Source organism: Passer montanus, unplaced genomic scaffold, assembly GCF_014805655.1.
Source record: "Passer montanus isolate IOZ18808 unplaced genomic scaffold, ASM1480565v1 scaffold209, whole genome shotgun sequence".
Taxonomy (NCBI): domain Eukaryota; kingdom Metazoa; phylum Chordata; class Aves; order Passeriformes; family Passeridae; genus Passer; species Passer montanus.
Window position 1 is genome coordinate 1 of NW_024366692.1, and position 24,483 is coordinate 24,483.

The window sequence follows — 24,483 nt, forward strand, 5'->3', positions numbered from 1 at the left end:
CCCCCCTTTTCCCCATTTTCTTCCAATTTTCCCCCATTTTTCTCCCCATTTATTTCTCATTTCCTTCCCATTTTCTTTCTCATTTCCCCCCATTTTTGTTTTGTTTTTTTTCCCCATTTTTCCCCAAAAACCCAGAGCCTGGGAAGGGCTGTGCTGACCCCTGGGATCCTTCCCAGCTCAGGATTTCTGGGAATAAAATTTGGGAATTTTGAGTGACGGGAGAGAGGAAAATCCAGAATTGGAAATTGGATTAAAATGGGAAAAAAGAGGAGAAACCTGGGAATAAATGGGGAAAAATCCTGAAAAAAAGCAGGAATTCTGTGCTGGGTGGAGCTGGGCCTGTCCCGGTCTGGAATTCCGGGGATTTTTCCTGGATTTCCCCCTGGAATTGCAGGTTTGGAATTACAAACTGCGGCGCTGCCTCTTCACCCTGCTGGGACACCTGGACTACATCCGCACCACCTTCTTCCACCACGTGAGGGGGGCTGGGAATTTTGGGAATTCCGGGGATTTTGGGAATTCCGGGGGGCTCGGGGAATCCAGGATTTCTGGCACTCTCCAGTGGGAATCTGCTCTCCCAGGAATTCTGGGGGTTTTCCTGGGAATTCTGGGGTTCTGGGAATTATCCCAGGAATTCTGGGGTTCTGGGAATCCAGGGTTATCCTGGGAATTCCGGGGTTTTTCTGGGAATTCTGGGGATTTTCCTGGGAGTTCTGGGCTTCTGGGAATTCAGGGTTATCCCAGGAATTTGGGGGTTTTCCTAGGAATTCTGGGGGGTTTTCCCGGGAATTCTGGGGTTCTGAGAATCCAGGGATATCCTGGGAATTCTGGGGTTCTGGGAATCCAGGATTATCCTGGGAATTCTGGGGTTCTGGGAATTTTGGGGGGTTATCCCAGGAATTCTGGAGTTCTGGGCTTTTCTGGGAATCCAGGATTTCTGGGAGCTTCTGGTGGGAATCTCCCCATGGAATTTTTGTCCCGGAATTCCCATTTTCCTGGGAATCCCTTTCCTGGGAATTCTGCTTTTCCGGGAATTCCTTCCTGGGGGTATTTTTTAACGGGAATCCATTCCCAGAATTCCATCCTCCAGGATCCCTTCCCAGAGGTTTTTCCCCTGGGAAATCCGGAATTCCCGGGGCTGGGCTCTCTCCAGGCCCCAATTCCAGGTTTTTTTTGGTTTTTTCCCAGGAATATCCCTGGATCCTGAGCGCCTCCGACGACCAAACCATCCGCGTGTGGAACTGGCAGAGCCGCACCTGCGTCTGGTCAGGGCCTGGGAATCTGGGAATTCTGGGAGTTCTGGGATTCCCTGGGCTCCGGGCATTCCTGGGAATCTGGGATCAATCCTTGCTTGGGATTCCTGGGATTCCCTGGGATTCTGGGATAAACCCTTTCCTGGGATTCCTGGGAATCTGGGATGAACCCTTCCTTGGGATCCTGGGATTCCATGGAAATCTGGGATTCCCTGAGATTCTGGGATAAACCCTTTCCTGGGATTCTCTGGGATAAATGCTTCCTGGGATTCCTGGCATTCCATGGAATTCTGGGACAAACCCTTCCCTGGGATTCCCTGGGATTCTTTGGGATCAGTCCTTCCCTGGGATTCTAGGATTTCATGGAAATCTCCGATAAACCCTTCCCTGAGATTCCTGAGATTTTGGGATCAATCCTTCCTTGGCATTCCTGGGATTCCATGGAAATCTGGGATAAACCCTTCCTTGGGATTCTGGGCTAAACCCTTCCCTGGAATTCCTGGATTCCTGGGATCAGATCTTCCCTGGGATTTCCTGGGATAAATCCTCCCCTGGGATTTTGGGCATTCCCTGGGATTCTGAGACAAATCCATCCCTGGGAGAATTCCCAGACGCAGGGAATTAATTCCATGCATTCCCCATCCCTGGGATGATGGGAACGTCCCTCCCCTTGGGATTGGGGTGGGATTTTTTGGGGATTCTGGGATTTTCCCATCCCAGGATTCCCTGGGCTGCCTCACTGGGGTTTCAGGTCCTGAATCCCCATCCTGGGAGCGCCCAGCCCGGGCAATCCCACAATTCCCAACCCCCCGGGCGTGGGTGGGGCCGGGGCACCGGGATCCGGGGTTTTCATGGAATTCTGTCCCGATTTTTGGGGTCAGCGTGCTGACGGGGCACAACCACTACGTGATGTGCGCCCAGTTCCACCCCAGCGAGGACCTGGTGGTGTCGGCCAGCCTGGACCAGACTGTCCGGGTGTGGGACATCTCCGGTGAGATTCCGGGGAAAAACCGGGAAAAACTGGGAATGGGATCGGGATGGACCAGGCTGTCAGGGTGTGGGACATCTCCGGTGAGATTCCGGGGAAAAACCGGGAATGGGAATGGGATCGGGTGTGGGATGGACCAGGCCGTCAGGGTGTGGGACATCTCCGGTGAGATTCCAGGGAAAAACTGGGGGAAAAACTGGGAATGGGAGCGGGATGGACCAGGCTGTCAGGGTGTGGGACATCTCCGGTGAGATTCCGGGGAAAAATGGGAAAAACTGGGAATGGGAGAGGGTGTGGGATGTGTCTGGTGAGATTCCAGGGAAAGATGAGAAAAACTGTGGGAAAAATTGGGAATGGGAGTGGGAATGGGCGTGAGACCTCTTCGGTGAGATTCCAGGGAAAAATGGGAAAAACTGGGAATGGGAGTGGTTTTTCCTGGTTTTTTCCTGGGTCTTTCCTGGGGTTTTTTTCTGGGTTTTTCCTGGGTTTTTCCTGGGTTTTTCCTGGTTTTTTCCTGGGTTTATTCCTGAGTTTTTCCTGGGTTTTTCCCGGGTCTTTCCCAGGTTTTTTCCTGTTTTTTTCCTGGGTTTCTCCCGGGTTTCTGCCGAGTTTCTCCCGGCTTTCTCCCGGGTTTTTCCTGGTTTTTTCCCGTGTTTTTCCTGAGTTTTCCCCCTGCTCCCAGGGCTGAGGAAGAAGAACCTGTCCCCCGGGGCCGTGGAGTCGGACGTGCGCGGCATCACCGGCGTGGATCTGTTCGGCACCACCGACGCCGTGGTCAAGCACGTGCTGGAGGTGCTGCCATCCCAAACCCCCTAAAATCCCTGGAAATCCATGGGAAATCCCTGGGAAATCCATGAAAAATCCCTGGGAAATCCATGAAAAATTCATGAAAAATCCCTGGGAAATCCCTGGGAAGTCCATGAAAAATCCATGGAAAATCCCTTGGAAATCCATGGAAAATCCCTGGGAAATCCATGGGAAATCCATGGGAAATCCATGGAAAATCCCTGGGAAATCCATGGAAAATCCCTGGGAAATCCATGAAAAATCCTTGGGAAATCCCTGGGAAATCTATGGGAAATCCATGGAAAATCCCTGGGAAATCCCTGGAAATCCATGGAAAATCCCTGGAAATCCACAAAAATCCCTTCATGCTTCAGTCCTTCTCCTGGGGAGGGATTCCAGAAGCATTTTCCTGCTTTCCCCCCCTTTTTGTGGTTGATTCCCCAATGCCTGCCATTTTCCATGGATTTCCCCCATTCCTGGCGTTTTTCCCTCACTCCCCTGTGGTTTTCCCTGGATTTTCTTCAGTCCTCCTGGATTTTCCCCCCATTCCTCCTGTTTTCCTTGGCTTGTCACCCATTCCTGGCCCTTTTTCCCTGGATTCCTCCACTCCCTTCCATTTCCCCCCCATTCCCAGCCCTTTTTCCCTGGATTTTCCCCATTCTGTGCCATTTCCCCCCATTCCCAGCCCTTTTTCCCTGGATTTTCCCCATTCTGTGCCATTTCCCCCCATTCCCAGCCCTTTTTCCCTGGATTTTCCCCATTCTGTGCCATTTTCCCCTCATTCCCAGCCCTTTTTCCCTGGATTCCCCCACTCCCTGCCATTTCCCTCCTGTTCCCAGCCCATTTTCCCTGGATTTTCCCTATTCCTGGCCCTTTTCCCTGGGATTTCCCCCGTTTTCCCTGGATTTTCCCCATTCCTTTCCCTTTTTCCCTGGATTCCCCCACTCCCTGCCATTTCCCTCCTGTTCCCAGCCCATTTTCCCTGGATTTTCCCTATTCCTGGCCCTTTTCCCTGGGATTTCCCCCAGTCCCTTCCATTTCCCCCCATTCCTTTCCCTTTTTCCCTGGATTTTCCCCATTCCTTTCCCTTTTTTCCCTGGAATTCCCAGTGTAATTCCCGGCCCCCCCGTTCCCAGCCCGTTTTCCCTGGATTTCCCCTCATTCCCACCTTTCCAGGGCCACGACCGGGGGGTGAACTGGGCTGCCTTCCACCCCTCCATGCCCCTCATCGTGTCGGGGGCCGACGACCGCCAGGTGAAGATCTGGAGGATGAACGGTGAGGAAAAAACGGGGAAAAATGGGAAAAAAGCAGGAAAAAGGCTCTGGATTCTGCTTGGGATGGGGAAAAAGTGGGAATCACCCCTGTTCCTGGCATTTTCCTGCTTTTTCTCCCCAATCTTAGGGAATTTTCCCCCCCATTCCCGGCGTTTTCCTGCTTTTTCTCCCCAATCTTGGGGAGTTTTCCCCCCCATTCCTTCCATTTTCCAGGGTTTTTATCTCCATTCTTCCCATTTCCCTGGTTTTTCTCCCCCATTCCTCCCTTTTCCCTGGGGTCTTCCCCCATTCCTCCCATTCCACTGCTGTTTTTTGGAAAAAAAAGAATTTTTTCTCATTTTCCCCGGATTTCCCCCCAAATCCCCCCAGAATCCAAGCCACGGGAGGTGACCACGTGCTGGTTTCTCCCTTTTTCTGCTGTTTTTTTTTCCATTTCCCCATCATTTCTCCCCATTCCTCTTAATCCTCTCCCCATTCCCCTGCTGTCTCTCCCCATTCCATGAACATTTTTGTCTGGGAGGTGACCACGTGCTGGGCTGGTTTCTCCCTTTTTCTGCTCTTTTTTTCCCATTTCCCCATCATTTCTCCCCATTCCCCTTGGCTCCCTCCCCATTCCCCTGCTGTCTCTCCCCATTCCATGAACATTTTTCCCCGTTTTCCCCGTTTTTCCCCCCAAATCCCAGAGTCCAAGGCCTGGGAGGTGGACACGTGCCGGGGCCACTACAACAACGTTTCCTGCGCCGTTTTCCACCCGCGCCAGGAGCTGATCCTCAGCAACTCCGAGGACAAGAGCATCCGGGTGTGGGACATGTCCAAGCGGTCAGTGCCCCCTGGGGGGACGGGAGTGACCCTTGGGAAGCTCTGGAATTCCCGGGATTGAAGGAATTCCTGGATTTTCCCCCTCAGGACTGGAGTCCAAACGTTCCGGCGCGACCACGACCGCTTCTGGGTGCTGGCGGCGCATCCCAACCTCAACCTGTTTGCTGCTGGTGAGTCCTGGAATTCTGGCTGGGAATCCCCAAATTCCACCTGGGAATCCCCAAATTCCACTTGGGATACCCCGAAATAGCCTCAGGAACTCCAGGTTTCTGCAGGAACCCCAAATTCCGGGTGCAATTCCCAGTGTTTTTTCCGGAATTCCGGGTGTTTTTCACAACTGGGCCACGCTGGTGCTCAGTTCCCTTTTCTCTCCCCGTTCCCATCCCAAATTCCTGGTGGTTTTCCCTGGAGCTCCTGCTGTAATTCCAGGTATTTTCCTGGCGTTCTGGCTGTAATTCCCGGTGTAATTGTGGCTGTTACTCTGGGTGTTTTTCCCAGGATTCCAGGTGGTTTTCCCTGGAATTCCTGCTGTTATTCTGGGTGTTTTTCCCTGGAATTTTGGCTGTAATTCTGGCTGAAATTCCTAGTGTAATTCTAGCTGTTATTTTGGGTGTTTTTCTCTGGAATTCTGGCTGTAATTCTGGCTGTAATTCCGTGTGTTTTTCCCTGGAATTCTGGCTGTAATTTCGGGTGTTTTTCCTGGCATTCTGGCTGTAATTCCGACTGTAATTCCTTGTGTAATTGCAGCTGTTATTCCGGTGTTTTTCCTTGGAATTCTGCCTGGAATTCCTGCTGTAATTCCTGGTGTTTTTCCCTGGAATTCCAGCTGTTACTCTGGATGGCTTTCCCTGGAATTCTGACTGTAATTCTGGTTGTAATTCCCAGTGTAATTCTGGCTCTTATTCTAGTGTTTCTCCCAGCATTCCAGGTGTTTTTCCCTGGAATTCCTGCTGTTACTCCGGGTGTTTTTCCCTGAAATTCCCGCTGTTATTCCGGGTGTTTTTGCCTGGAATTCCCACTGTAATTCTGGTTGTTGTTCGGGGTGTTTTTCCCTGAAAGTCCCGCTGTTATTCCGGGTGTTTTTGTCTGGAATTCAGGCTGTAATTCCGACTGTTATTCTGGGTGTTTTTCCCTGGAATTTCCTGTGTAATTCTGGGTGTTTTCCAGCAATCCAGGTGTTTTTCCCTGGAATTCCCTCTGGAATTCCCGCTGTGTTTCCGGGTGTTTTTCCCTGGAATTCCCAGTGTAATTCCCGGTGTAATTCCGGCTGTAATTCCCGGTGTAATTCCGGTTGTTTTTCCCTGGAATTCCCAGTGTAATTCCCGGTGTAATTCCGGCTGTAATTCCCTGTGTAATTCCGGGTGTTTTTCCCTGGCATTCCGGCTGTTATTCCGGGTGTTTTTCCGTGGAATTCCTGGTGTAATTCCCGGTGTAATTCTGGGTGTTTTCCCTGGAATTCCCTGTGTAATTCCGGGTGTTTTTCCCTGGAATTCCTGGTGTAATTCCGGTTGTTTTTCCCTGGAATTCCCGGTGTAATTCCTGGTGTAATTCCGGTTGTTTTTCTCTGGAATTCCCGGTGTAATTCCCTGTGTAATTCCGGGTGTTTTCCCTGGAATTCCCGGTGTAATTCCCGGTGTAATTCCGGGTGTTTTCCCTGGAATTCCAGCTGTAATTCCGGGTGTTTTTCCGGGTGTTCCCCCAGGGCACGACGGGGGCATGCTGGTGTTCAAGCTGGAGCGGGAGCGGCCAGCGCTGGCCGTGCACGGGAACTCCCGCAATTCCCTGTGTAATTCCGGGTGTTTTCCCTGGAATTCCGGCTGTAATTCCGGGTGTTTTCCCTGGAATTCCGGCTGTAATTCCGGGTGTAATTCCGGGTGTTTCCCCAGGACACGACGGGGGCATGCTGGTGTTCAAGCTGGAGCGGGAGCGGCCGGCGCTGGCCGTGCACGGGAACTCCCTGTTCTACGTCAAGGACCGCTTCCTGCGGCAGCTCGACTTCGGCAGCTCCCGCGACGTGGCCGTGATGCAGCTGCGCAGGCACGGCGAGCCCCACCTCCCTGAAACCCACCCCGAAATACCTGAAACCTGCCCCAAAATCCCTGAAATCCACCCTGAAATCCATCCCAAAATCTGCCTCAAAATCGACCCTGAAATCCGCCCCAAAATCCACCCCAAAATCCCTGAAATCCGTCCCAAAATCCGCCCTAAAATCTGCCCTAAAAGCCCTGAAATCTGCCTCGAAATCCACCCCAAAATACCTGAAATCCATCCCTAAAATCCACCCCAAAATCTATCCTAAAATCTGCCCTGAAATCAGCCCCAAAATCCACGCTAAAATCCATCCCAAAATCCCTGAAATCTACCCCAAAATCTCCCCCAAAATCCCTGAAATCCATCCCTGAAATCCACCCCAAAATCCCTGAAATCTACCCCAAAATCCCTGCAATCCATCCCGAAATCTATCCTAAAATCTGCCCTGAAATCAGCCCCAAAAGCCCTAAAATCCATCCCAAAATCTGCCTCAAAATCCACCCTGAAATCCGTCCCAAAATCCCTGAAATCCATCCCTGAAATCCACCCCAAAATCCCTAAAATCCACCCCAAAATCCCTGAAATACATCCCGAAATCTGCCCCAAAATCCACCCTCAAATCCACCCCAAAATCCCTGCAATCTATCCCAAGATCCCTGAAATCCCTCCCTGATATCCACCCCAAAATCCCTAACATCCACACCAAAATCCATGAATCCACCCCAAAATCCCCTGGATCCATCCCAAAAAAGCCCCAGGGTTCCCAAAATCCCCTGGATCCATCCCAAACACCCCCAGGGTTCCCAAAATCCCCTGGATCCATCCCAAAAAAGCCCCAGGGTTCCCAAAATCCCCTGGATCCATCCCAAAAAAGCCCCAGGGTTCCCAAAATCCCCTGGATCCATCCCAAAAAAGCCCCAGGGTTCCCAAAATCCCATTTTTCCCCTTTCCAGCGGCTCCAAGTTCCCGGTGTTCAGCATGAGCTACAACCCAGCTGAGAATGCCGTGCTGCTCTGCACTGTGAGTCCCAAAATCCTGGGTTTTTTGGGAAAAATCCCCCAAATCCCTGACTCTGGGGGACAACCCCTCCAATCCCACTTCATTCCTCTGAAAAATCCCTCAAACCCCTGATTTTTTTGGGGAAAAATCCCTCAAACCCCTGATTTTTTTGGGGAAAAATCCCTCAAACCCCTGATTTTTTGGGGGAAAAATCCCTCAAACCTCTGATTTTTTTGAGGAAAAAAATCCCTCAAATCCCTGATTTTTTTGGGGAAAACCCCTCAAATCCCTGATTTTTTTGGGGAAAAATCCCTCAAACCCCTGATTTTTTTGGGGAAAAATCCCTCAAACCCCTGATTTTTTTGGGAAAAAAAATCCCTCAAATCCCTGATTCTTTTTAGGAAAAAAATCCCTCAAATCCCTGAATTTTTTGGGGGAGAAAATCCCAATCCCTCAAATTCCACTTTTTTGTGGTGGGGAAGAACCTCTCGAACCCCACATTTTAAAAATGGGAAAATCACTCAAATTCCTCTTTTTCCAGAGGAAAAATCCCTTAAATTCCACTTTTTTGGGGGGGAAAATCCCTTAAATTCCATTATTTTTTTGGGAAAAACCCCTCAAATCCCTGTTTTCTGGGGGGAAAATCCCAGAAATGCCCTTTTTTATCCCACAGCGAGCCAGCAACCTGGAGAACAGCACCTACGACCTCTACACCATTCCCAAGGATGCAGATTCCCAAAATCCTGATGGTGAGTGTTCCCAAAAATCCCAGGAATTCCCATCCCCATCCCCCCCTCCATTTTTCCCTTCATTTATCCCCCAAAATCCCTTTTTTAACCCCAAATTTTGGTTTTTCACTGATTTTTTTTGGCAGCTTTCCCCTTTTCCCTTGAAAAATTCACACTTTTCCAGCCCCCCATCCATATTTTATCAGGAATTCTCCTTTCCCTTCCCAAATTTTCCTCCCAGCTGGAGATTTCCTGGCTCTGTCCAAAGTTGATGGATCTCAGGCGGATTTTTGGGATAAAAAACCCTTTAAAAACGACAATTCCAGGAATTATTTTGTTTTCCCTCTCTGGCAAATTCCACGTGATTTTTTTTTTGCCCATAAATCCCATCCCAATCCCATTCTATAAATCCCATCTCAATCCCATCCTTTAAATCCCATCCTATAAATCCCATCCCATAAATCCCATCCCAATGCCATTCTTCAAATGTCATCCCCTAAATCCCATCCCAATCCCACAGATCCCATCCCAATCCTGTCCCATAAATCCCATCCCGTAGATCCCATCCCATAAATCCCATCCCAATCCCATCTCAAAAATCCCATCCCATAAATGCCATCCCAATCCCATTTATTTAAATCCCAATCCCATAAATCCCATCCTAAAATCTGCCCATTCTATAAATCCCAGCCCACAGATCCCATCCCATAAATCTCATCCCGTAAATCCCCTCTCATTTTATCAATCCCATCCCATAAATCCCATCCCAATTCTGTCCCATAAACTCCATCCCATAAATCCCCTCCCAATCCCATTCTGTAAATCCTATTCCATAAATCCCATCCCATCCCAATCCCATTCTATAAATCCCATCCCAATTCCATCCCACAAATCCCATCCCAATGCCATTCTATAAATCCCATCTCAATCCCATTTATTTAAATCCCATCCCATAAATCCCATCCCAATCCCATCCCGTAAATCCCCTCTCATTTTATCAATCCCATCCCATAAATCCCAGTCCCATCCTATAATTCCTATCCCATCGATCCCATCCCGAGGGATGGATTCCGGGGTTGATCCCGGGTTGATCCCGGGCTGATCCCGGCCGGATTCCTGGGTTGATCCCGGGCTGATCCCGGCTGGATTCCCGGGCTGATCCCGGTTGATCCCGGTTGATCCCGGTGTTTTTGGGGCCGCAGCTCCGGAGGGGAAGCGCTCCTCGGGGCTCACGGCCGTGTGGGTGGCGCGGAACCGATTCGCCGTCCTGGACAGGATGCACTCGGTGAGATCCCGGGGAAAAACTGGGAAAAAACGGGAAAAGTTGGGATAATGGGGGGCCAGGGGGGCCTGATCCCAATGGAAAAAGGGTTGGGGAAATTAGGATGATGGGGATTGGATCCACAGGAACCCGATCCTAAATAAAAAGGGTTGGGAAAAGCGGGAGATTTGGATAATGGGGATCGGATCCAGAGGGGCCTGATCCCAAAAAAAGGGCTAGGATTGGGATAATGGGCATTGGGATAATGGGGATCAGATCTGGAGGGGCTTGATCCCAAAAAAAATCGGGTTGGGAAAAGCAGGAATGGGGCTGGAGCAGCTGGAAAAGGGAATGGAGGATCCTGAGGGGGCTGGGGGGGTGGTCCTGGAGAAAAGGGGGATCCGGGGGGGATTTGGGATCTGCCGGGGGGGATTTGGGATCTCCCAGGGGGGATTTGGGATCTGATCCCAGGCAGTGGGGCAGGACAGGAGGGAACGGCCTCGAGCTGTGCCAGGGCTGGAAATCTGGGATGATTTTTCCAGGGAAAAGGGTTGGGAAGCATCAAAAGGGACTCAGGAAGGGTTAGATCCCCACCCCTGGAGGTGTCCGAGGGACTCCTGGGATTTGGGTTGGGCTTTTCCAACCTCCAAAATCCCGGAATTCCAGGAAAACCCCAAATCCCAACCCAGCTCTTTGTGCTCCCTCAAAAAAGGGGGAAAATCCTGGAAAAACCCAACTCTGCTTCAGCCCAAAGGGCACAAAAACCTCCCCGCTTTCCCTAAAATCCCCTAAAACTGGGAATTCCCTCTAAAACCTGGGAATTCCCCCCAAAACCTGGGAATTCTCTTCCCGGGGGCAGATCCTGATCAAGAACCTGAAGAACGAGATCACCAAGAAGGTTCCGGTTCCCAACTGCGACGAGATTTTCTACGCGGGCACGGGGAACCTGCTCCTCAGGGACTCCGACTCCATCACCCTCTTCGACGTCCAGCAGAAAAGGTGGGAGCTTTCCTGGAATTTTCCAGGAATTTTCCGTGAATTCCGCACCTAAATCCTGCTTTTCTTGCTCCAAGCCCTGGTTTTTTCACCCTAAATCCTGTTTTTTTACCTCGAATCCCACTTTTCCCACCCCAAATCCTGCCTGCTCCCGTGGAAAGCTGGGAAAGGGTGGAAAAGTGATCCGCTGGGGGTTTTTTGGGATCTGCTGGAGTTTTTTGGGATCCATTGGCGTTTTTTGGGTTTTGGGCTGTTCCCTGATCCCAGATCCGGGGTTTTTCCAGGACTTTGGCCTCGGTGAAGATCTCCAAGGTGAAGTACGTGATCTGGTCGGCCGACATGTCCCACGTGGCCCTGCTGGCCAAGCACGGTGAGCTCCGGGCCAAGATCCCCATCCCCATTATTCCCACGTTCCCCGTTATCCTATTCCCACCTTGGTCTCCATTCCCATCCCCATTCCCCATCCCTGTCCCCATTCCTGTTCCCATCCCGATCCCTATTCTCATTCCCATTCCTGTAATTCCCATTCTCGTTCCCATTATTCCCATTCCTGTCCCCATTCCCATCCCCATCCCCGTTCTCAATCCCATTCCTCTAATTCCCATTACTCCTGTCATTCCTGCAATCCCTGCCATTCCCGTCGTTCCCTGCTTCCCGCCGTTCCCATAATCCCCCTCATTCCTGTCATTCCCATAATCCCCTCATTCCCATCATTCCCTGGTTCCCGCCGTTCCCATAATCCCCTCATTCCCGTCATTCCCTCATTCCTGTCATTCCCATAATCCCCTCATTCCCTCATTCCTGTCATTCCCATAATCCCCTCATTCCTGTCATTCCCTCATTCCCACCGTTCCCATCATTCCCACCATTCTCATAATCCCCTCATTCCCTCATTCCTGTCATTCCCTGCTTCCCACTGTTCCCATCATCCCTTCTTTCCCGTCATTCCCTGCTTCCCGCCGTTCCCATAATCCCCTCATTCCTGTCATTCCCACCGTTCCCATCATTCCCACCATTCTCATAATCCCCTCATTCCTGTCATTCCCTGCTTCCCACTGTTCCCATCATCCCTTCTTTCCCGTCATTCCCTGCTTCCTGCCGTTCCATTCCTGTCATCCCCTCATCCCCGCCGTTCCCATAATCCCCCTCATTCCCCTCATTCCCGTCATTCCCCTCATTCCCGTCATTCCCTCATTCCTGTCATTCCCATAATCCCCCTCATTCCCGCCATTCCCATAATCCCCTCATTCCCATAATCCCCTCATTCCCTCTTCCCGCCGCCGCAGCCATCCTGATCTGTAACCGGAAGCTGGAGTCGCTGTGCCAGATCCACGAGAACATCCGGGTGAAGAGCGGCGCCTGGGACGAGAGCGGCGTCTTCATCTACACCACCAGCAACCACATCAAATACGCCGTCACCTCGGGGTCAGCCCTGCCGGGGACGGCCGGGATTCCTGGCATGGCCGGGATTCCTGGGACGGCCGGGATTCCTGGGATGGCCAGGAATTCTCTGGGATGGCCGGGATTCCCTGGGATGGCCGGGAATTCCTGGGATGGCCGGGATTCCTGGGATGGCCGGGATTCCTGGCATGGCCGGGATTCCTGGCATGGCCGGGATTGCCTGGGATGGCCGGGATTCCCTGGGATGGCCGGGAATTCCTGGGATGGCCGGGATTGCGTGGGATGGCCGGGATTGCCTGGGATGGCTGGGAATTCCCTGGGATGGCCGGGATTGCCTGGGATGGCCGGGAATTCCTGGGATGGCCAGAAATTCCCTGGGATGGCTGGGAATTCCTGGGATGGCTGGGAATTCTCACTGGGATAGCTTGGAATTGTCACCGGGAATGCCGGGAATTCACTGGGACGGCCTGGAATTGTCACTGGCATGGCCGGGAATTCCTTGGAACGGCTTTGAGTTCCCTGGGATGGTCAGGAATTCCTCGGGATAGCCAGGAGTCCCCTGGGATGGTCACTCCCTGGGATGGCTGAGAGTTCCCTGGAATGGCCGGGAATTCTTACCAGGAATGTTGCCCTGGAACCCCCTGGGATGGTTGGGAACTCTCACCGGGAATATCCCCCTGGAACTTCCTGGGATGACCGGGAATTCTCACCGGGAATATCCCCCTGGAACTCCCCGGGATGGATGGGAATTCCGACGGGGAATTCCGACCGGGAATGTCCCCGCCCGGCACAGGGATCACGGGATCATCCGCATGCTGGACCTGCCCATCTACGTGACGCGGGTGAAGGGCAACAACGTCTACTGCCTGGACCGGGAGTGCCGGCCCCGCGTGCTCACCATCGACCCCACCGAGTTCCGCTTCAAACTCGCCCTCATCAACAGGAAGTACGACGAGGTCAGCACATCCCCCTGGAACTCCCCGGGATGGCCAGGAATTCCGACGGGGAATTCCGACCGGGAATGTCCCCGCCCGGCACAGGGATCACGGGATCATCCGCACGCTGGACCTGCCCATCTACGTGACGCGGGTGAAGGGCAACAACGTCTACTGCCTGGACCGGGAGTGCCGGCCCCGCGTGCTCACCATCGACCCCACCGAGTTCCGCTTCAAACTCGCCCTCATCAACAGGAAGTACGACGAGGTCAGCAGACAAATCTGGGAGTGGGGAAGGCGGGAAAAAATGGGATTGGGAATGGGGGAAAGTGGGGTTGGGAATGGTGGAGAAGTGGGATTGGGAATGGTGGAAAAAGGTAGATAAGTCCCAGGTGCTCACATTGACTCCATGGAATTGCGCTTCAAACTGGCTCTCAGGATGAGGTCAGGAAGCAAATCTGGGAACAGGGAAGAGTGGGGAAAAAATGGGATTGGGAATGGGGAAAAGTGGGAAAAAATGGGATTGGAAGAACCTTTCCTGAGGATGGAAAATCCTTTCCCGAGGGGTTTTGGGAAGAGCCTTTCCCAGGGATTTTTGGGAGGAGCATTTCCTGAGGATTTTTGGGAAGATCCTTTCCTGAGGGATTTTGGGAAGAACCTTTCCCAAGGATGGGAAAAACCTTTCCCAGGGACGGAAGATGCTTTCCCAGGGATCTTGGGAAGATCCTTTCCCAGGGATCTTGGGAAGAGCCTTTCCTGAGGGATTTTGGGAAGAGATTTCCCAGGGGTTTTGGGAAGATCCTTTCCCAGGGATGGAAGAGCCTTTCCCAGGGGTTTTGGGAAGAGCCTTTCCCAGGGATGGAAGAGCCTTTCCCAGGGGTTTTGGGAAGAGCCTTTCCCAGGGATGGAAGAGCCTTTCCCAGGGGTTTTGGGAAGAGCCTTTCCCAGGTTCTCCGGGGCCGGCCCGCAGGTGCTGCTCTCACCGGGAATATCCCCCTGGAACTCCCCGGGATGGATGGGAATTCCGACGGGGAATTCCGACCGGGAATGTCCCCGCCCGGCACAGGGATCACGGGATCATCCGCACGCTGGACCTGCCCATCTACGTGACGCGGGTGAAGGGCAACAACGTCTACTGCCTGGACCGGGAGTGCCGGCCCCGCGTGCTCACCATCGACCCCACCGAGTTCCGCTTCAAACTCGCCCTCATCAACAGGAAGTACGACGAGGTCAGCAGACAAATCTGGGAGTGGGGAAGGCGGGAAAAAATGGGATTGGGAATGGGGGAAAGTGGGGTTGGGAATGGTGGAGAAGTGGTTTTGGGAATGGTGGAAAAAGGTAGATAAGTCCCAGGTGCTCACATTGACTCCATGGAATTGTGCTTCAAACTGGCTCTCAGGATGAGGTCAGGAAGCAAATCTGGGAACGGGGAAGAGTGGGAAAAAATGGGATTGGGAATGGGGAAAAGTGGGAAAAAATGGGATTGGAAGAACCTTTCCTGAGGATGGAAAATCCTTTCCTGAGGGGTTTTGGGAAGAGCCTTTCTCAGGGATTTTTGGGAGGAGCATTTCCTGAGGATTTTTGAGAAGATCCTTTCCTGAGGGATTTGGGAAGATCCTTTCTCGAGGGATTTTGGGAAGAACCTTTCCCAAGGATGGGAAAAACCTTTCCCAGGGACGGAAGATGCTTTCCCAGGGATCTTGGGAAGATCCTTTCCCAGGGATCTTGGGAAGAGCCTTTCCAAGGATTTTGAGAAGATCCTTTCCCAGGGATCTTGGGAAGAGCCTTTCCTGAGGGATTTTGGGAAGAACCTTTGCCAAGGATAGGAAAAGCCTTTCCCAGGGATTTTGGGAAGAGCCTTTCCTGAAGGATTTTGGGAAGAGCCTTTCCTGAGGGATTTTGGGAAGAGATTTCCCAGGGGTTTTGGGAAGATCCTTTCCCAGGGATGGAAGATCCTTTCCCAGGGATGGAAGAGCCTTTCCCAGGGATTTTGGGAAGATCCTTTCCCAGGGATGGAAGAGCCTTTCCCAGGGGTTTTGGGAAGAGCCTTTCCCAGGTTCTCCGGGGCCACCCCGCAGGTGCTGCACATGGTGCGGAACGCCAAGCTGGTGGGGCAGTCGATCATCGCGTACCTGCAGCGCAAGGGCTACCCCGAGGTGGCCCTGCACTTCGTCAAGGACGAGAAGACGCGCTTCAGCCTGGCCCTGGAGTGCGGCAACATCGAGGTGACGCCAGCTTTGGGACATTCCGGGGCGTTTTGGGGTGTTTTGGGGTGTTTTGGGACAAACGCGCTTCAGCCTGGCTCTGGAGCCTGGCAGCATCGAGGTGATGCAGGCACAGGGCTGCCTCAGGAGATTCTGGGGGATTTGGGGATGTTTTGGGACGTTTCTGGCCGTTCTGAGGTGTTTTGGGGATGTTCTGGGAATTTGGTTTTGGGTGTTTTGGGATGTTTGTGGGACATTCCCTGGCACAGATTGGCCTGGAAGCAGCCAAGGCTCTGGATGACAAAGGCTGCCAGGGGAGGTGGCTCTGCCGCCATCCCTGCACCCGTTCCCCATTTCTAACCCCATTTCTGATCCTCTAACCCCATTCCCATTTCTAACCCATTCCTGATCCCTCTAACCCCGGAATTCCCTGGGCGCAGATCGCCCTGGGGGCAGCCAAGGCCCTGGACGACAAGGGCTGCTGGGAGAAGCTGGGCGAGGTGGCCCTGCTGCAGGGCAACCACCAGGTGGTGGAGATGTGCTACCAGCGCACCAAGAACTTCGACCGCCTCTCCTTCCTCTACCTCATCACCGGCAACCTGGAGAAGCTCCGCAAGATGATGAAGATCGGTGAGCGCCGGCGTTCCCGGCGGGAGCGGGGCGGGGGGGCCGGGAATGGCGGCTCATTCCCGGTTTTCCCCGGCGCAGCGGAGATCCGGAAGGACATGAGCGGGCACTACCAGAACGCGCTCTACCTGGGGGACGTGGCCGAGAGGGTGCGGATCCTGCGGAACTGCGGCCAGAGTGAGTGGTTCCCGATGGAATTCCGGGAATTCCGGGCAGGGGCCCATTATTCCAGTGCCTATTCCCAGTATTTCCCATTATTCCCATGGTCATTCCTGTTACTCAAATGGCTGTTCCTACTATTTCCATTATTCCAATGGCTATTCCCAGTATTCCCATTATTCCAATGGTTATTCCCAATATTTCCTATTATTTCTGTGGTCATTCCTGTTATTCCAATGGTTATTCCCAGTATTTCCCATTATTCCAATGACCATTCCCAGTGTTTCCCGTTATTCCCGTGGCCATTCCCAGTATTTCCCATTATTCCCATGGCCATTCCCAGTATTTCCTATTATTCCCGTGGCCATTCCCAGTGTTTCCCATTATTCCTGTGGTCATTCCTGTTATTCCAATGGTTATTCCCAGTATTTCCCATTATTCCAATGACCATTCCCAGTGTTTCCCGTTATTCCCGTGGCCATTCCCATTTTTCCAGAGTCCCTGGCGTTCCTGACGGCCGCCACGCACGGGCTGGACGAGGAGGCCGAGAGCCTGCGGGAATCCTTCGATCCCGAGAAGGAGACGGTGGGAACACCGGGAAAACTCCGGGAATTTGGGAAGGGAGGAAAACGCCTGGAATTTGGGAAGGAGGGAATGGTGGGGATGGAGGAAATCCTGGAAAACTCCAGGAATTCAGGAAGGAGGGGATGGGGGCTCCTGGAAAACTGGAATTTGGGAAGGGAGCAGTGGGATGCAGTGGGGAGAACTCCTGGAAAGCTCCTGGAATTCAGGAAGGAGGGGATGGGGGTTCCTGGAAACTCCTGGAATTCGGGAGGGGAACAGTGGGTTCCAGTGGGGAGAACTCCTGGAAAGCTCCTGGAATTCAGGAAGGAGGGGATGGGGGCTCCTGGAAACTCCTGGAATTTGGGGAGAACTCCTGGAAAGCTCCAGGAATTCAGGAAGGAGCCGACAATGGAAAGGCAGAGCGGGATTTTCCTGGCCATCCCGACGTTTTCCCGGCGTGTCCCAGATCCCGGCCGTGGATCCCGAGGCGCGGCTGCTGCAGCCGCCGGCCCCGGTGCTGCCCCTGGACACCAACTGGCCCCTGCTGACCGTGTCCAAGGGCTTCTTCGAGGGCTCCATCGCCGGGAAAGGTCAGCAGATCCCGGGATTTGGGCAACGGGAATGGGGGGAAGGGGCTGGAAAACGGGGGAAGGAGGGGGGGTGTGAGGCCAGGGGGGTGGGAATGGGATCAGGACTGGGATTGACCCCTGGGAATGGGGTCAGGACTGGGATTGATCCTGGGAATGGGATAAGGACTGGGATTGACCCCTGGGAATGGGATCAGGACTGGGATTGATCCTTGGGAATGGCCAGAGCCGTGTCCAGGTGGGGGAAGTCATGGAATGAGCAGCTGGAAAAGGGAATTCCAGGCACAGGGAGAATCCTGAAGGAGCTGGGGGGGGCTCAGCCTGGAGAAAAGGGGGATCCACGGGAATTTGGGATCTGCCAGGGAGGATTTGGGATCTGATCCCAGGAAATGGGGCAGGACAAGAGGGGAATGGCCTCGAGCTGTGCCAGGGCTGGAATTTGGGATGATTTTTCCATGGAAAAAGGGTTGGGATGCATCAGAAGGGGCTCAGGGAGGGTTGGATCCCCATCCCTGGAGGAGTCTGAGGAATCCCTGGAATTCTGGGGATGAACCCTGTGATCCTGGAGCTCTCCCCCACCCTCATAAATCCCAAAATTCTGCAAAATCCCACCCCAAGATGCAGCAGCACACTGGCAGGGTGAGTTTTCCCCTCATGGAATTCTTTCCTGAGGGTCTTTCCCTGTTTTTTTTAGGGAAAGGAGGAGCCCTGGCTGCTGACATTGACATGGACGCCGTGGGCACCGAGGGCTGGGGCGAGGACGCCGAGCTGCAGCTGGATGAAGGTGGGAAAATCCCAGAATTTTCTTTGGGAAAACTCCATTCCCCGTGCCCATGGGATCCCTCTGACATTCCCTGCTCCCTGCAGATGGATTTGTGGATGCTGGGGAAGGATTTGGAGAGGAAGGAACGGGAAAAGGCCAGGAGGAAGGAGGAGGATGGGAGGTGGAAGAAGATTTGGATCTTCCCCCTGAGCTGGTAGGAGAATCCTGGGGCATCCCAGTGCCAATTCCTTGGGAATTCGGGAAGCAGGGACTGTTCTGTGGGATCATCCAGCTCAGATTTCAGCTGGAATTCTGGGAATTTCCCTCAGGATGTCCCTGCCGGCCCTGCAGGAACAGCTGAGGATGGATTCTTCGTGCCTCCCACCAAAGGCACCAGCCCAGCCCAGGTAAAATCCTGGATTTCCTCAGAAAACTGGGAATTTTCTAATTTTCCCTTTATTTTTGGGGGTTTTTTTGGGATTTGTGAGCCCATTGTGGGAACTCTGCCCTCCCCATCTCACCTGGATTCCCTTCCCTCTTTCCCAGGTGTGGTGCAACAATTCCCAGCTCCCCGTGGATCACATCCTGGCAGGATCCTTCGAGACAGCCATGAGGGTGAGTTTTCCATGGAATTTTTAATGGAAAAACGCCTTCTTTCCCCCTTACTTTGCCTGCTCCACCCCTGCGTCCATCTGGGAATATTCCATCCCCATTTTCCTGTGGATATGACCCAGAGCGTGGCCTCAGCGCTGCCTGATCCAGGTTTTCCTGACCCAATCCATGATTTTTTTCGCCCTCAGCTGCTCCATGACCAGGTGGGAGTGACCAACTTCGGGCCCTACAAGCAGCTCTTCCTGCAGACCTTCTCCCGGGGCCGGACGACGTTCCAGGCCCTTCCCAGCCTCCCCGCCATGTACGGATACCCACACCGCAACTGGTGAGCACTGGGACGCCTTTCCCCTCTTCCAGGGGTTTTCCAGGCTCTTCCTGGGGAGAAATCCCGGATTTACGAGGGGTGAATGAGGTCAGCCAGTCTGAGCTGGATGCTCAGAATTCCAGGAATTCCTTGGGCAGCTCCAGGGATGGGGAGGATGGGGAGGAATGTGGAGAGAGCCAGGAATTGTGGGGGGCAGAGATGGGTTTGGGGCTGAGCTCAGGGCAAAATCCAGGGAATGGCCAGGGCTGGATCCTCTTGGAATCAGGGGCTGGGAAGTGTCCAGGGAATGGAGCTGGAGCAGCTGGAAAAGGGAATGGAGAATCCTGAGGGAGCTGGGGCAGCTCAGCCTGGAGAAAAGGAGGATCCAGGGGGAATTTGGGATCTGATCCCAGGGAACAGGGACGGGATGAGAGGGAACTCCTCAGGTTGAACCAGGACAGGTTTAGGTTGGATATTTGGGGGAATTTTTCCATGGAAAAGCATTGGGAACCATTGGAAGGGCCTCAGGGAGGTGCATTCCCATCCCTGGAGGGAATTCCCAGCAATTCCTGGGCCGCTCCTGGCATTCCACCCCACCCTCACCGGGCCGCACAGCCCTCGCTGCCCTCACATCCCTAAATCCGGAATTTTCGGGGTGCCAGGAAGGAGGCCGGGCTGAAGAACGCGCTGCCGGCCGTGGGGCTGAAGCTGAACGACCTCATCCAGCGGCTGCAGCTCTGCTACCAGCTGACCACGGCCGGCAAGTTCGAGGAGGCCGTGGAGAAATTCCGGCTGATCCTGCTCAGCGTGCCCCTGCTGGTGGTGGACAACAAGCAGGAGATCGCCGAGGTCAGCGGGGCATCCCGGCGGGAATCCTGCCCTGAAAAACATGGGGTTCCTGAGGGGGAATGTGAGAATCCTGCCCTGAAAAACATGGGGTTCCTGAGGGGGAAATGTGGGAATCCTGCCCTGGAAAACATGGGATTCCTGAGGGGGAATGTGGGATTCCTGAGGGGGTAAATGCGGGAATTTCTGAGGGGAAAATGTGGGAATTTCTGAGAGGGAAATGTGGGATTGGTGAGGGGGAAAATGTGGGAATTCCTGAGGGGGAAATGTGGGAATCCTGCCCTGAAAAACATGGGATTCCTGAGGGGGGAAATGTAGGAATTTCTGAGGGGAAAATGTGGGAATTCTGCCCTGAAAAACATGGGGTTGCTGAGGGGGAAATGTGGGATTCCTGAGGGGGGAAATGTAGGAATTTCTGAGGGGAAAATGTGGGAATTCTGCCCTGAAAAACATGGGGTTCCTGAGGGGGAAATGTGGGATTCCTGAGGGGGGAAATGTGGGAATCCTGAGAGGGGAAACATGGAATTTGTGAGTGGGGAAATGTGAGAATTCCTGAGGAGAAAAGGTGGGAATTCTTGAGGGTGGGAAATGTGGGTTTCCTGAGGGGGGAAATGTGGAAATTTCTAAGGGGGAAATGCAGGAATCCTGCCCTGAAAAACATGGAATTCCTGAGGGGGAAATGTGGGAATCCTGCCCTAGAAAATGTCCAATTCCTGAGGGGGAAAGTGTGGGCATCCTGAGGGGGGAAATATGGGATTCCTGACCTGGAAAACATCGAATTCCTGAGGGGGGAAACATGGGATTCCCCATCCCAATCCCGGGGTGTCCCCAGGGAAGGGTTTGATCCCCGGTTTTGTCCCAAAGGCACAGCAGCTGGTCGCCATATGCCGGGAATACATCGTGGGGTTGTCCATGGAGATCGAGAGGAAGAAGCTGCCCAAGGAGACGCTGGAGCAGCAGAAGAGGATCTGTGAGGTGAGGGATGCCTGAGGGGAAAAACAAGGAATTCCTGAGGGGAAAACATGGAATTCCTGAGGGGGGAAGTGCAGGATTCCTGAGGGGGTAAATGAGGGAATTTCTGAGGGGGATAACACAGAATTCCTGAGGGGGAAATGGGGTAATTTCTGAAGGGGAAAACACAGAGTTCCTGAGGAGGGAAATGTAGGAATTCCTGAGGGAGGAAATTAGGGAAGTACTGAGGGGAAAGCACAGAATTTCTGAGGAGGAAATGTGGGCATTTCTGAGGGGGAAATGTGGGATTTCTGAGGAGGAAATGTGGGGATTTCTGAGGGGAAAAGCAAGGAATTCCTGAGGGGGAAATGTAAGATTCCTGAGGCGGTAAAAACCTCACTGGAAATTTGGAATTCTGCCTTCAACGAAAACACAACAGGAAAAGACGGATTCCCTGTCATTATTCCTGTTACTTCCAAGGATTTTAACCCCTACTTTCCCCGGCAGATGGCCGCCTACTTCACACACTCCAACCTGCAGCCCGTGCACATGATCCTGGTGCTCCGCACAGCCCTCAACCTCTTCTTCAAGCTCAAGAACTTCAAAAGCGCCGCCACCTTCGCCCGGCGCCTGCTTGAGCTCGGCCCCAAGCCTGAGGTGGCCCAGCAGGTGAGACTCCAAATGGCCCTGTCCCCAATGGCCCTGTCCCCAAACCCAGCAGGTGAGACCCCAAATGAGCCTGTCCCCAAATGTCCCCAGTGGCTCTGTCCCCAAACTCAAGGTGAGGTCCTCAGATGAGGCCTCAAGTTGGGAAACACCGTTTTTGGGATGTCCTTGTCCCCAAACCCCAACTGTGACCCTTTTTTGGGGTGTCCCTGTCCCCAAACCCCTGCTGTGACTCTTTTTTGGGGTGTCCCTGTCCCCAAACCTGAGCTGAGGCCCTCGGGTTTGGAACCCTTCCTGTGACACCATTTCTGGGGTGTCTCTGTCCCCAAACCTCCACTGTGACCCTTTTTTGGGGTATCCCTGTCCCCAGACCCCCGCTGTGACCCTTTTTTGGGGTGTCCCTGTCCCCAAACCCCCGCTGTGACCCTTTTTTGGGGTGTCCCTGTCCCCAAACCCATGCTGTGACTCTTTTTTGGGGTGTCCCTGTCCCCAAACCCCCGCCGTGACCCTTTTTGGGCCCTCCCCGTTCCCCGTGCTCGCGGCGGTGCCGTTCCCAGACGCGGAAGATCCTGGCGGCGTGCGAGAAGAACCCCGTCGACAGCCACCAGCTGAACTACGACCAGCACAACCCCTTCGACATCTGCGCCGCCTCCTACCGCCCCATCTACCGCGGCAAGGCCGTGGAGAAGTGTCCCCTCAGCGGGGCCTGCTACAGCCCCGAGTTCCGGGGACAGATCTGCCGCGTCACCACGGTGAGGGGACACCGCTCGTCCCGCTGAGCTGGGGGCTGGGAGAAGTCGGGGTTTGGAGGTGGTTTGAGGGGTCAGTGCTGTGCTTTGGGCGGACATTTTGTGCTTCCGGAGGGGGTTTGGGGTCTACCCCACAAGGGAGGCCTGTGGGAGTTGGGCCTGGTTGGTCTGGAGGAGGCTGAGGGGGAAATTTATCCATCTATGGAAATATCTTCAATATTCATGGAAATATCTCTAATATCCCCAAAAATGTCTCTTCTGAGAGGGGATTTGGGCTCTGGAGTGTTTTTCTCACAAGAGAGGCCTGTGGGAGTTGGGCCTGGTTGGTCTGGAGGAGGCTGAGGGGGAAATTTATCCATCTATGGAAATATCTTCAATATTCATGGAAATATCTCTAATATCCCCAAAAATGTCTCTTCTGAGAGGGGATTTTGAGCTCTGGAGTGTTTTTCTCACAAGGGAGGCCCTGTGGGAGTTGGGCCTGGTTGGTCTGGAGGAGGCTGAGGAGGAAATTTATCCATCTGTGGAAATATCTTCAATATCTGTGGAAATATCTCAAATGTCCCCTCAAATTTCCACACAAATCCCTCAAATTCACACCCAAATCCCACCAGGGGATTCAGGACCCTCCCAGAACCTTCCCAGTGCTCCCAGCACAGGCCCAGGAGTGACAGCCACAAACCCAACCCCTAAATCCCGAATTTTCACTCCTAAATCCCAAATTTTCACCCTAAATCCCAAATTTTCACCCCTAAATCCTGAATTTTCACCCCTAAATCCTCTCTTTGTCCCTGCAGGTGACGGAGATCGGGAAGGACGTGCTGGGGCTGCGCATCAGCCCCCTCCAGTTCCGCTAGGAATTCTCCTGGATAAGGAAATTCCCACTGCCCCATCCCAGCTTTCCCCCCACTCCCTCCCCTTGGCCATTCCCATCCTCTTTTCCCGGTTTTTCCTTGCCCTGGAATTCCTGATTGAGATTTTTTCCCACGTTTAGCAGGAATTTTTTTCCTTATTCCTAGAGCGGTTTTTCTGTGCTTTTATCCCAGATTTTTTCCAGAGGGGGAAGGGAGGCTCTTCCCAAATCCTGGTTGGGAGACAACCTCCTCTGCTCCCCTTAAAATCCTAAAAATTTTCTTGGAAAACCTGGGATTGGCTCTGTAAATCCCGAATCCAGGGAAATCCTGCTCCCTCTGGAAGTGGCTCTGTGTTCGTTGACGCCTTCTGTTGTCATCATGGCAACTTAATGAGCTCCCCTCGTTAATAAAGTTCATTAATCACCTGGATGTTCCTGGTTTGCAGCTCCGGACACACCAAAAAAAATAGGAATTTAATCCCTTTTCCCACCTCTGCTTGGAGAGCTGGGAATTTTCCAGAGGATGGGATCGGCGCTCCTGGGATGATTTGGAGCTGGGTGTGTTAATTAGTGGGGTGTAATTAACGCCCCAATTAACCCTGAGGGCTTGTCCTGCATTTCCAGGTGGAGTTTTGTCCTTTGGCACTCCCGGCTTTGGCCCCAGGGCACGGAAAAGGCTCCGGGATTCCCAAATTTGGGTGGATTCCCATCCCAGCAGGGGAGAGGGGTGGGAATAACAACGGGGGAGGATCCAGGGATGCAATTCCAGGGATCGTCCTGCTGGGAATGGCTGGGGCATGGAACGAGGGGCTGGAAGTGTCCAGGGAACAGGGCTGGAGCCACTGGAAAAGGGAAGGGAGGATCCTGAGGGGGCTCAGCCTGGAGAGAAGGGGGATCCAGGGGGCATTTGGGATCTGATCCAAGGGAATGGGGACAGGACAAGAGGGAACAGCCTCAAGCTGTGCCAGGGTGGGAAATCTGGGATGATGGAAAAAGGGGTGGAAAGCATCAGAAGGGGCTGAGGGAGGGTTGGATCCCCACCCCTGGAGGGAATCCCTGGAATTCCGAGCGGGTGAGGAACACTTGGAAGGGGCTGAGGGAGGGTTGGATCCCACCCCTGGAGGGA

General features: G+C 53.3%; 1 protein-coding gene across 2 annotated transcripts; it reads left to right on the top strand.

Moving 5' to 3' along the window:
* The first annotated feature begins 271 nt into the window (after positions 1 to 271).
* On the top strand, positions 272 to 23,787 carry LOC120501871 (coatomer subunit alpha). 2 transcript variants are annotated; one of them, XM_039708645.1, is made up of 30 exons: positions 272 to 475; positions 1,189 to 1,265; positions 2,135 to 2,244; positions 2,924 to 3,033; positions 4,204 to 4,303; positions 4,986 to 5,121; positions 5,209 to 5,291; positions 7,008 to 7,158; positions 8,106 to 8,172; positions 8,825 to 8,900; positions 10,082 to 10,164; positions 11,000 to 11,139; positions 11,421 to 11,506; positions 12,423 to 12,561; positions 13,331 to 13,493; positions 15,551 to 15,697; positions 16,117 to 16,306; positions 16,385 to 16,480; positions 16,959 to 17,047; positions 17,493 to 17,616; positions 18,308 to 18,397; positions 18,481 to 18,590; positions 18,706 to 18,783; positions 18,923 to 18,991; positions 19,177 to 19,313; positions 19,955 to 20,141; positions 21,003 to 21,113; positions 21,597 to 21,758; positions 22,313 to 22,507; positions 23,302 to 23,787. In XM_039708645.1, the coding sequence occupies exons 1-30, from the start codon at positions 287 to 289 to the stop codon at positions 23,359 to 23,361; spliced, it is 3,555 nt and encodes a 1,184-aa protein (XP_039564579.1). In that variant the 5' UTR covers positions 272 to 286; the 3' UTR covers positions 23,362 to 23,787. The 2 variants fall into 2 exon arrangements, with proteins under 2 accessions (XP_039564579.1, XP_039564580.1); XM_039708646.1 differs by lacking the exon at positions 13,331 to 13,493 and adding an exon at positions 13,578 to 13,740.
* Positions 23,788 to 24,483: the final 696 nt, after the last annotated feature.